At 41.2% G+C, this 13186-nt stretch overlaps 1 protein-coding gene across 1 annotated transcript in view; it reads left to right on the forward strand.

The window, feature by feature from the left end:
• Window positions 1-13186, forward strand: part of abcc8 (ATP-binding cassette, sub-family C (CFTR/MRP), member 8) — a 202470-nt gene that overhangs the window by 158330 nt on the left and 30954 nt on the right. The window contains exons 29-30 of the mRNA XM_048606980.1: window positions 1492-1584; window positions 7999-8101. Of these exons, the coding sequence (XP_048462937.1) occupies window positions 1492-1584; window positions 7999-8101 (196 nt within the window). The remainder of the gene's footprint in view (window positions 1-1491; window positions 1585-7998; window positions 8102-13186) is intronic.

The raw sequence follows: 13186 nt of genomic DNA on the forward strand, positions 1-13186 counted from the left end.
CTTCTGTTTTTGTTTTTATAAACAATTTAAGACCTCTTCATGCCTTTTTGGACATGACAATACAAAACTTGCAATAGGACAGATGGAATCCAATGTATCCAAGTTTAAATGGCGAATATTGGTAAGATGGAAATGGAGAGATAATTTACGAGAAATGGCACAATTTTGAAAAGTGTAAATGAGCAAAGAAATTTTGGTGTTCATATAACCCTAAAGTTTTTTTGTAAAAAGGGGTTGCTTTTTTTTTGTAAATAGTGGAATAACATATGAAAACAAAAAATATTGTTAGAATATTTAAATAATTGGTTAAGTCTCACTTAGTGCATTGTGGGCAATTCTGTGAAACTTTCACTTCAGGAAAGATCTATAGTCATATAGAACTATATATATGAGATATTATATCATTTGATGAATTAAAACTGCATTAAAATATTATTGAATTTGTTTGGTGCAGTTGGATAGATGTCTTTCACCTTTGAACTTTGATTCAATCCTAACCATAATGAGGAGATAAAAGCTTCCAGTTCCAGCATCAAATGAATTTGAGTAGAATTATAGAAATATACACCACAGGAGGCCATTGGCCCTCAGGCCTATTTCAGCTCTTCGACAAAGCAGACATGCTCACCCCCAAATTGCCATTTTTTTTTGTCGAAACTCTGAGTACCAATTCAACTTCTTTTATGTTAATTGATGGAATCAGTTTCCAACAGATTTTTCAGATAAATGTTCTGGATTAAATAAAAACTTTGATTTTAAAAATATCTCTTGATGTCCCCTTTAGATCTTTTGCTAATGATTTTAAAAATCTATGACCTGTGGCTATTGATGCACACCTCAGAGACTGAGCAGCTTTTCTCCGAATGGTCCACCAAAATTTCTCACTACCTTGGAAATATTTCCACCATCATTTCTTAACCTATTCTACTCCAGAAATATAGATACTGACATTTCAACCTCTCCTCATATTTGAAGTTCTAATGACTACAGATCCTTTCTGAAGTGAAAGCTTCACAGAATGGCACGCAACTACCAGTGTACCTGTTTAGAATGCACAAAGGAAAATATCAGAATCCTTTATTGGAGTAGCTATAAGAAACTTACATCTCATATATGATATTATCACTGACAAATTGTTGAATGCTTCCTTATTGATTGAACAAATTAGATATTCTAATCCTGTTTATGAATGGGTTCTGAACTAGGAGGCCTAGCTTCAAGTCCCAGCTGGTTGACAGATATGTCATAACATCTTTAAACTGGTTGATTAGAAAATATCTATCCTGCTTGTGAATATTTCATATAATTCAGATTTTCAAGTTTTGTAATTAACAATCCTATCGCACATGAGGATTTAGGCAGAGAAAATATTTATTAGAATTTGTTCCAGTGCAGCTGAATTAGGATTACCATCTTTTGAATGAAGAATACGGTAAAATCTTTACCACCAATAGAATGCTGATTCTACTTACATTCTCCTATTTACTGCAGAGACCTCCAGCAATTAGACGACAGCACACAACTTCCCCTGTTATCCCATTTTTCTGAAACTGTGGAGGGATTAACCACAATACGAGCCTTGAGGTAAATATAAACTCAGGTTAAAATGGCATTCTTGTTCCATTAAAATTTGTCATGTAGCATGCCACTTATTAGTGTATTCAATAATTTTCTTGCTGCTCCTTGTTACTTCATCTATAAACTCTTCACAGTGACACCCAGGCAATGACTCATTAAGAAGGAATGTGATTTTGTGTAGCGAACTAATGTTGTACAGCCAGCCAAATAAGTCCCCAACACCTCATCTTTACCATGGACATCCAGTCCCTATACACCTGCATTCCCCATACAGATGGCGTAAAGGCCCTCCACTTCTTCCTGTCCCGCAGGCCCGACCAGTCCCCCTCCACTGACACCCTCATCCGCTTAGCCGAACTCGTCCTCACCCTCAACAACTTCTCTTTCAATTCCTCCCACTTCCTACAGACAAAGGGGGTGGCCATGGGTACCCGCATGGGCCCAAGCTATGCCTGCCTCTTTGTAGGTTAGGTGGAACAATCCCTCTTCCGTACCTACACTGGCCCTAAACCTCACCTCTTACTCCGTTACATTGATGACTGTATCAGCACCGCCTCGTCCTCCCACGAGGAGCTCGAACAGTTCATTCACTTCACCAACACTTTCCACCCCAACCTTAAGTTCACCTCGACCATCTCTAATACCTCTCTCTCCTTCCTGGACCTCTCTGTCTCCATCTCCGGCAACCACCTAGAAACCGATATCCATTTCAAGCCCACCGACTCCCACAGCTACCTAGAATACACCTCCTCCCACCCACCTTCCTGCAAAAATGCCATCCCCTATTCCCAATTCCTTCGCCTCCGCCGCATCTGCTCCCAAGATCAGGCATTCCACTCCCGTACATCTCAGATGTCCTCATTTATCAAGGACCGCAACTTTCCCCCCTCAGTGGTCGAGAACGCCCTCGACCGTGTCTCCTGCATTTCCTGCAACTCATCCCCAAGCAGATCCTCTACATCGGGGAAACAAAGCGGAGGCTTGGAGACTGCTTTGCAGAACACCTAAACTTGGTTCACACGAAACAACTGCACCTCCCAGTCGCGAACCATTTCAACCCTCCCTCCCATTCCTCAGACGACATGTCCATCCTGGGCCTCCTGCAGTGCCACAACGATGCTACCCGAAGATTGCAGGAACAGCAACTCATATTCCGGTTGGGAACCCTGCAGCCCAATGGTATCAATGTGGACTTCACAAGCTTCAAAATCTCCCCTCCCCTTACCGCATCCCAAAACCAGCCCAGCTCGTCCCCGCCTCCCTAACCTGTCCTTCCTCCCACCTATCCCCTCCTCCCACCTCAAGCCCCAACCCTATCTCCTACCTACTAACCTCATCCCGCCCCCTTGACCCGTCCGTCCTCCCTGGACTGACCTATCTCCTCCCTACCTCCCCACCTACACACACCTTTACTGGCTCCATCCCCGCCTCTTTGACCTGTCTGTCTCCTCTCCACCTTATCTTCTCATCTATCCATCTTCTATCCGCCTCCCCCTCTCTCCCTATTTATTTCAGAACCCCCTTCCCCTCCCCCATTTCTGAAGAAGGGTCTAGGCCCGAAACGTCAGCCTTCCTGCTCCTCTGATGCTGCTTGGCCTGCTGTGTTCATCCAGCTCTACACCTTGTTATCTCAGATTCTCCAGCATCTGCAGTTCCTACTATCTCTGAAAAATGATAGCACTTCTTATAAAATCTACTACTGTGAACTGTGACAAATGCTATAATAGTCTATTTTTGGCTGTTATCCTAAAGCACTACTGATCAAAAGATGACACAAGCCCCAATGACAATGAATTTTGAGATGTACCTAATTAAATGATCTTGAAATTTGTCAGATCAAGAAAGACATAATTATAACAGCACTTATGTACATGGCTAGTATTTGAAGCTGAATCCCATTCTAGCAGACTTTCATCCCATGAATAATGTATCCAAATTAACATCCACCTAATTTATAGTACTAATTAGCAGTCTAAGATGCAAATTACAGTTTTAGAATTGAATTATCTACCCCATCCTAAATTCACAATCTCTGCCCTGAACTCCATCCTTCTACTATGTATCAGTATAATGCATATACCTGGAGGCATTTGTAGTGCAGTGGTAGTATGCACTGACCAGGAGGCCTGGGTTCAAGTCCGACTTGCTCTAGAGATAATTTAATAACATTTCTAAACTTGTTGATTAGAAAATATCTAAAGCTAATATCCTGCCAAAGAACTGGCAATTAAAGATGCAGATGAAGCCTTGAAGGCTAACTACCTAAGTTGTTTCATGGGGTACACTTTTTAGTATAATTTTACCTTCTCTACATCTGACTTTCTGGCCTCAGCTGTAAAGTTAGGTCTTTCTGGAGTATATTCTCAGCCTGGAGGGTTTGACCCAAATTTTTCAAAGACTGCAAAACGGAATCCCAATGGGTCCCCGATATTTCTCAGATATATGTCGGAGGAAGAAAAAGAGGAACTGCAAGTGGCTTCAGAGCAAACATAACTCAAAGCAATTCAAACGTAACAGATGCCCTGGCACAGGGTGTGCAGACATAGGTCTACTGTTTAAACATGCCGTAACTAATGTACACATAACACATATCCTTGAGTTCTATTCCTGTTATTTGAGCTCAATTAGACAAAACAATAGGAATGTTTCAATTAATACCATATTTCATCAGTGTTCTTGGAATTGTACGTTTCAAGCAAGTGCGCAAAGTAGTCTGGATTTTAGGAAGACTTTGGAGAGTTAGCAAATGAACAACTCACTGTAGAAAACCTAGTTTCTGACCTGTTTTTGTTGTTGCAGTACTTACATACCTGGTCCAGTTAAATTTCTGTTTAATGGTGAACTACCTACCCAACAACACCACTTCAAGAGAACAGACAGTCTAAGATTGCTTTCTTTGGAATAAAGCAGGGTGAGAGGAAACTGAAGTGAAGTACATAAAATTATGAGGTGTCTAGACAGTGGATTGTTCCTCCTGTTTTTGATTGAAGGGCCCATAACCAGAGGGCATAGATTTAAGGTAAGAGGTTTAGGGTGGTTTCAAAGGGAAATATTTCTATGGAGACAGTGATGGGAATCTAGAACTCACTGCCTGAAAGGATGGTAGAGGTTGAAACCCTTAAAACATTTTAAAATTCTTGAATAAATAAATGAAGTGCTTTAAAACTACAAGACTATGGACCTAGAGCTGGAAAATAGACTTAAGATGGATTGTTACTTGACAGCCAGTGCAAATTTAGTAGGGCAAATATCCTGCATCTTTGCTACACATTTCTATTACTTTGGACTACTATGGTAATTTCATTGAATGTCAAGGACAGTTGGTTGAACTCTTTTGTTAGATATGATGATTATTGTGACTTCTATAGTGCTGTTGTTATTGCCACTTATCAGTCTAAACCTCACAATGTTTTAGCCAGGTCTTGCTGCATATGTAGACAGATAAACTTCACCATTTAAGAAATTCCAGATAGACTGAACACTGTAATTATCAGCAAACATCTCCACTTCTGACTTAATGAAGGAGGGAAGCAGCTAAAAAGGCTTAAGTCCTGGACACAGCACTGAAAAATGCCTAAAGCAGTGTCCTGGAGCTGAAAGATTGGCCTCTAACAGCGATAACCATCTTCATTAACATTAGGCCTGGCTGCAACCGATTGAGTCTTTGCTCCTGATTCCATTGACTTCAATTTTGCTCACCCCCTTAATGGAATACTCAGGCAATTACCACCTTAGAACATAGAACATAGAACAGTACAGCACAATACAGGCCCTTCGGCCCATAATGTTGAACCGACCTATTATCCTAAAATGACCTCGATGTCAGTGGCAGTCACTCTCATGTCACCGTTCAAGATCAGCCCTTTTGAACATGTTCAGGTCAATGCTGTGATGAGTGGCCTGAGTGGATCACAAATTGAGCATTCATGAGTAGGAAATAGCAGCAATTCCCTTGATCCTTTGTCTCAATTGATTGTCAGTTTTCAACATGAAATCAAGCATCAAATGACAAACATTTGTGGCTTAAGTAATGTTAGAACCCTTGTTGATTTTTCATTATTTTTGATTTTATTCTTTTAATAATTTTAGTTTGGAGCTAAAGGTGACTTACGGATTAACTGAAACAGTTTGTGGGAAAGGAACAGAACAGACCAAGCAACCTTTTATTTGTTTGTGAGGTCAAGCGTGGAGCTTAATTGCCGACTGAGTCTTGATCAACAGGTTTCCTACAGACGTAGCAATCCTGGGAAGAGCATTGTGTTTAAACGGACAGCAGAAGATGGCTATTTACAAGATCAGTATCTGGGAATTGGTTCCAGCAGGTCTGGAAGAAATCCTATGTTAAAACAGATAGCAGTTGTTGTGTCATATTTCAGGTCTCAGTGGAAAAATATGTTCGGTCTATCAGGCAGAACTAGAGTTGGAGTTCTATTTGAACACTGGCAGTGTTTTCTGGAGAAGATGCGCTAGGCAGGTGATGACACACCATGAAGATTTGAAAGCTCCCTGTCTTATCTCACACACCAAATTTTGGAAGCCAAAGAAGTAGAAAATTGAGCTAGAAGTATTACTGCCTTTTCCGTGAGTGAACTGAGGTGGTGACCCTGATTGATACTTCGAGTAAAGCAACCAAGCAGTCCATAACTATGCCTGTGAAACAATCATTCATGAAAGCCAATTTTGTTATTTTCATTTATTTATCTCTTGACTGTGTTTGTTTGTTTGTCTGTCTGTCTTGTGTGAATGATGGGGGTGAAAACAAATGAATTCAAAGCACTGACATTAATCAGATTACCTTCTTGTTTATTCTTTTCTCTGCCAAAGTTATTGAGTATTCACTAAATTGAGTCTTTTGCTTGTGATACAAAACCAGAGCGTGGTATTATTTATTCGCAAAGTCTGGGATTGGTTCTTCAGTAGTCTGGAATAGAAACCATTTGAGTCAGCTTTGGTGGGGAGGGAAGAGTGGTGTTCAATGGTTTAATTTTACTGTGTTGCAAATACAGAGGTAGAAGGGCTGATTCGGTTCAGCCATCTGTCTCTATGTTGTAACAGTAATACAGAGGAACTTACAGGAGGAAGGGGCCTCAGTGGCTAACGACACAGCCTCTAATGATAAGACACCATGTGCAACCGGCTCTCTCGCAGCCTTCCAACTGCTGAAACCCTTATTAATGCCACTGTCACATAAATTTAGCCATTACTATATTCTCTTCAATGACCTCACTTTTTCAAAACTATTCTGATTTTGCCATTTCACACGAAGTCTAAGAGTCAAAGGTCAAACTCCCAACTGCCTCTCCAAGAAGGAAGCAATAAGAAAATGTTTGTTCCATGTAATTGGTATGCTCTGCTGAGAAAGGCTAGAAAGGTCCTTGGCTAGTTCGAAAGAAAATCATTGGGCTTTAGAGCATATCTTCATTTGATTCCGTCATAAGGTCAGAGCAAAAGACAGGTTTACCTAGCCCACTGTGATTTATTTATTTTGTTCTAAGAAGTGAACATAAGATAAGCGAAAATGTAATTGTTGTTCTGCGTATTTACACTGATTATAAAATAATTATCATAATATCTACTAAAGAAAATCACATATACAGCAGATTAGAATTAGAATGAAAATCAGGCAGTATTTATGAAGGGTATAAAATATTTCACCACATCACTGTCCTTGTCGTGAAAACCAAAATCTATTTTTTAGCATAGTGTTGGTAAATTGAGGGATGTAAAAACTGGAGTTCAGAATGGTACTTTATGAACTCTGTGACAGTGCAGGTGGTTTACAATGATGTTTACAATCCTGTACAGGCCTATGTTATCATTGTAACCTTGATTAAACTGGAGTTGGTTGGTTCATATGTCGGTGCTAATTAATCCAAGAAATGTGGAATGACAAAAATCTCATATGAAGAAGGATGAATAAGCCAGCCAGCCCATTAAGCCCACTCTGCCACTCAGTAAGATCTAACAGCTGATACTGATAAGAGATAGATGATCCAAAAAATTGTAACCTGGCACTATAGTGATTTTTAATGGTATTCCCCTCTGAATGGTCATCTCCAAGGCAGTGTGAATCACATGGATTTTGTATCAAAAGTAAATTAGCTACCTTCTAGACCTCCAATTGTAATTGTGACAATTTAGGTATTGATGTTGACTCAAGCAGTTCTATTGTACAGTCAGCTTAACTAGCTCAGCACAGATCAGGAATGCTATGCATAAAAATATGCATAAAAGACTTACATGGTGTGCTGTGTGTTAATACTATTGAGAGCTAAAATAGCATTTTGAATGGATTGTAGATTCTGAATAAATTATTTCAGTTGATGAATAAGGATCGACAGGGAAGAATGTTCATTTTCTCCTCATTATCATCAGACATGAACTTTTTAAAACTTCTATCACTGGACTCTATATTTTCAGGGAAGAAAATCGCTTTAGGCAGCATCTGCTGGAGCTCACCGACACTAATAACATCGCCTCCTTGTTCCTCACAGCTGCCAATCGCTGGCTAGAAGTTCGTATGGTAAGGCTTTCAGTTTCTCCATTTTTAATAATTAACATTGACTCATTTTTGCTCTTACTCGATGGACGTAACATTTGAGCTATTCAGTACCTGCACTACAGATTTCCAAAAAAATTCATCCTCACAAACCTGTACTTCAAAAGGACTTAACGAAGATATTTATTTTTCCTTGAATTCATTTATTTTAAACAGCCTTGCTGAATAGTGTGCTCCTTCTGCTACTCACTTCATAGATTGTAACCAAAGATGTATTGAATGTATAACTCCTGCAGTGGATCTTGGTCTTGATCTAAATAGAAACATTGTGAGACTGCCTGAAAGGTGCAATGTCTCAATGCAATCTGACACCAAATCAAGTTGAAATAAGCCTAATTCAGGTATTTCATAAACAGGAATATATTTGATATTCAAATATTAATTCTTCTCCCCACATACTCTGTAAACTACAATTTCTAAACCAAAGGCAGGACTCTATATCTACAGATGGAATCAGTGATGTATTACCAAATTAGAATGCAGTGTTTTTTCTTCAATGGAGGTGTACTCTCATGTGCCCAGTGCTCATGTCCAATTAGGTGATAGAAGTCATACTTTGGAAGATACTGTTGAAGAAGCCTTGATGAGGTGCTGCAATGCATGTGACACAAAGATTTAGCAGTCATTGTACCCATATAGTGGAGGGACTGTATGTTTATGGTGGTAAACGGTGGACTGTACAAGTGGGCTGCATTGTGTTAAACTGTTTGAGTGCTGGTGGAACTGCATTCATCCAAGCAGATTGAGAGTAATCCATCAAACTCCTGACTTGTGACTTGCAGATGGTGGAGCAACTTTTGGTAGTCAGGAAATTAGGCACTTACTGCAGAATACCTAACCAAAGTATATATATTACTAGAACAGTTAAGCTCTCTGGTCAATGATGACTCAGAGACTGTTGATAGTTGGGAATTTAATGATCGCAATGCCAATCAAGTGGATGTGATCAGACCCAAGACCATAAGACACAGGAGCAGAAGTAGGTCATTTAGCCCATTGATTCTGCTCTGCCATTCAATGAGATCATGGCTGACCTGATAGTCCTTAGCTCCACTTTGCTGCCTTAATGGTTAAAAACCTGTCTATATCAGCCTTGAATATAATTAATGACCCACCCTCCACAGCACTCTGAGCCCGTTTCTTCTTAGCTGTTTAATGCTACACAAACATTCATGGCTGATTGTTGGAGAACGTTGTAGCTTTGGTTTGATCTGTTATTTATGGAATCACTTAGCTCTTTCGATAGCATTCTGTTGCCGTGCTTGTAGCAGGCAATCTTATGTTATAGCGCCACCAGGTGGGCACCTCATTTTCAGGTAATTGGTGCTTTTCCAAGTATGCACCTCTGCATGAATTGAACCAGTTTCAATCCCGTCGTTGAGTGATAATAGAATAAGGGATACACCATAACGAGAGATTTTAGACTGTGATGGAATGGCACTTGCTGTGGATGATGAGACAGAGTGCTCCATGTTGCTATAGCAACACAGTGGAGAGTGTCAATGGTCGAGAAACTTTATCTCTCCACAAAGATAGTGCTGTGATAACTCCTACCATTACTGTCAAGTTCAGATGGATCTGTGACAGGTTAATTGAGGACGAAGTCAAATGAGCTTTCTTCTCTTCTGTGATTTCTGCTGGAAGCCTTGTCTGACAACTTTATCCTTCAGAACTCAGCCAGTATGGTCAGGAATGATCTTATCCAACCACCTTTGGTGATGGACATTGAAGGCCTCATCCAAAGTACATCAACACCCTTGCTGTCCACTTTATTCCTTCTATATTGCATTAAACACAGGGCTATATTGATTAATCAGCTAAGGAATAGCAATAAATAAAATCGGCAAGGTATTTCTTTGGCCAAGTTTGACTTGATACTGTGAGAGTTTATGGGGTTTAGAGTTAATAATTTGGATTCTCATCATTTGTTTTCAACAATATACTGTTGCAGCAATTCTGATTGGCCTGAACTGTGAGTGGAACAGGATATAACAAGGAATGGTGACAGAATATTTTCCACTTGCCTAGATGAGTACAGTTGCACCAATATTCAAGACACTCAATACGAACTATTATATGCTTGATGCTTCCCACACCAGCTTAAATATTCCTCCTGTCCATCATTGGAATAGCATAGTTGAACAGGTGTGTGGAAATGCTATCTTCTCCAAGTTCACTGTCAAGTTCCCCTCAAAGTCAGCCAACACCCAATTTAGGCACACATGGTCACTGTGTCAAAATCTGCTACTTAACAGAATCACACAGTACCTCCATCATATGTACTGCAGGAATCCGAGAGGAAGATCCACAACTATCTATTTAAGGGCTACCAGGGATGAGCAATAAATGAGTGACCCACCCTCATCTAAACACAAATTTATGAAACTATATTATTACTTTCACCAGTTGAAGTAACCTTCTCTATAGTTGAAGCTACTGATAAATATACTGTGACCACAATGACTATTATATGTCTTGATACAGAAAGATGCTCAAGACATGAATGAAAAACAGTGAATGTTGAGCCAAGCAAGAGTTTATTGGGAGGAAATGACTTTAGAGTCTTAAGTAGGAGAGCGTGGTGTAGATGTAGAAAAACAGGAGATGTTGGGATGATGGCACAGGAAATGATGGCACAGTAACCACTGGTGGGAAGGGTGAATGTGAAAGAAAGACAGGTGGTGTTTGAAGGTGGGATTTTAAAGTTCAAGGAGCTCAAGACAAAGGAGAGGCGAGGTCCTGGATGAAATTGCACACAAGAATGCAAAGTTTTAATTTCAGGAATTGGGAACTGGGAGACAGTGTAAAGTTAGTTTGAAAAGGCACAGAATAGTATAGCTACCAGAGAATTCAGAAAGAAAAATTGCTCAGTGGTTTCCCAAATACCGTGGGCTGAATTTTACTGGCCTGCAGGAAGTGGGAAGGGAGACAAGTTGGTAAAATCATGGGGAGCTGTGTCAGATCCTGCCAATATGTTACCAACAATGGACTAGAATCCCCAAGGAGGCGGCAGCCAATATAAATATGCAAAGAATTGATAATTGCCATTTTACTTTGCTGTCAGTATTTTGCTGATGGCAGATTGACCCCCTCCCTCACACATCCCGCTACTCCTGAGCTGTGTGGCGTGGCTGACAGAGAAAGATTTTAAAGCTATGGGTGCCATGTACCGGGCCGACAGACACCACGGCCCCACTGATACTCTTGGAGGGATTTCTGTTCCATTAAGTGATTTTTTTTTGAGTTCCTCCCTGCTGCAGGCTGAAGAGACCCCTGTTTGCCTCAGGAATGGTCACTGCTCCTGGTGACGCTGCTGAGCAGCTGGCCCTCTGACTGGACTGGCAACTCCTGCTGCAGCTACTTAAACAGCCCATAACATTCAGAGCATTGTCTCCACTGAATCTTAACTAAGTTTCAGGCTAATACAATGTATGGCAGGGGAGATCAGTCGTATGTGTTGGACCATGTCCTGCAGTATGTGGGAAATCTTAGGAGATAGCAAGAACTGCAGATGCTGGAATCAGAGTCGATACAGTGTAGAACTGGAGGAACACAGCATCAAGGGAGCAGGAGAGTCAACGTTTCGAGCCTAGACCCTTCATCAGGACTGGTATCCTGTTGCCTGACCTGCTGTTTTCCTCCAGCCCCACACTGAGGGAAATCTTAGATGCTCTTGACATTATGGATGACCACATCTGCGGGATGTGCCATTGGTTTCATCAGCCTGAGTGCTGGGTTTTGAAGACTGAGTGTTGGCTAGAGGCAAGGCAGTGCATCTGCAAGGCTGAGAATTATGTGGCCACCCTGCAGCTTCAGCAAGTTCCGTCAGGGAATGGATGACCATGTTCCGAAGGAAGGTGGCAGCCAGGTAGTCGGGAAAACACCAGACCGCATCTCACTCAAGAACAGATTTTCTCTGAGTTGGAAAACAATGAGAGTAATGCTTTTGCTGGGAGTATAGCATCCCAGCCAAGGGAGGAGCAGAAAGAGATGGAGAACAACAATAGTAGCAGACTCAATAGTGAAGGATATAGATAGATGTTTCTGTGACTACAGGATAGTGTATTGCTTCCCTGGGGCAAGCATCATAGAGGTCATTGAACAGCTGCAGGGTATTCCATAGTGGGGAGGTGAACATTCAAAGATTGTATTTTAAGTTGGGACCAAGGGCATAGGTAGAATGAGGAATGAGGTCCTGCAACAAGAGTTTAGGGAGCTAGGCAGCAGATTTAAAAAGCAGGACCTCAAAGGTTGTAATTTCTGGGTTTACTCTTGGTGACGCAGGCTTGTAACTACAGGAATAGGCAAATAGAACAGATAAGTGTGTGGCTGAACAGTTGAAGCAGAAGGGAGGTTTTTAGATTCCTGGATTATTGGGTTCATTTCTGGGGAAGATGGGACAGTACAAGTTCAATGGGTTGAACCCGAACTGGAACAAGACCAAGGAACCTTGTAGGGGGTAGGTGGAGGAGCATGGCAAGGCTAGATGGCATTTATTTCAATGCAATAAGTCTTTCAAGTAAGGCAGATGAATTGAGGGGGTGATTATTACATGGGGATAGCATTCAAGGTGATGAGCCAAGTGCTGGAAAATGGGATTAGAATAGATAGATATTTGATGACCAGCATGGTCATGTTGGGCAGAAGGGCTTCTTTCCATGCCATAAAAACTTTATGCCTTTATACTGTGTTACTGACTGAATTCTGTCCAATACGGCAAATATCCTTGATAACAAGGTGTAGAGCTGGATGAACACAGCAGGCCAAGCAGCATCAGAAGAGCAGGAAGGCTGACGTTTCGGGCCTAGACCCTTCTTCAGAAATGGGGGAGGGGAAGGGGGTTCTGAAATAGATAGGGAGAGAGGGATAGGCGGATAGGAGTTGGATAAAGGAGAGGATAGGTGGAGAGGAGACAGACAGGTCAAAGAGGCAGGGATGGATCCAGTAAAGGTGAGTGTAGGTGGGGAGGTAGGGAGGAGATAGGTCAGTCCAGGGAGGATGGACAGGTCAAGGGGGCAGGATGAGGTTAGTAGGTAGGAGATGGGGGTG

Source organism: Rhincodon typus, chromosome 17 (genome assembly GCF_021869965.1).
Source record: "Rhincodon typus isolate 14 chromosome 17, sRhiTyp1.1, whole genome shotgun sequence".
Lineage (NCBI taxonomy): Eukaryota > Metazoa > Chordata > Chondrichthyes > Orectolobiformes > Rhincodontidae > Rhincodon > Rhincodon typus.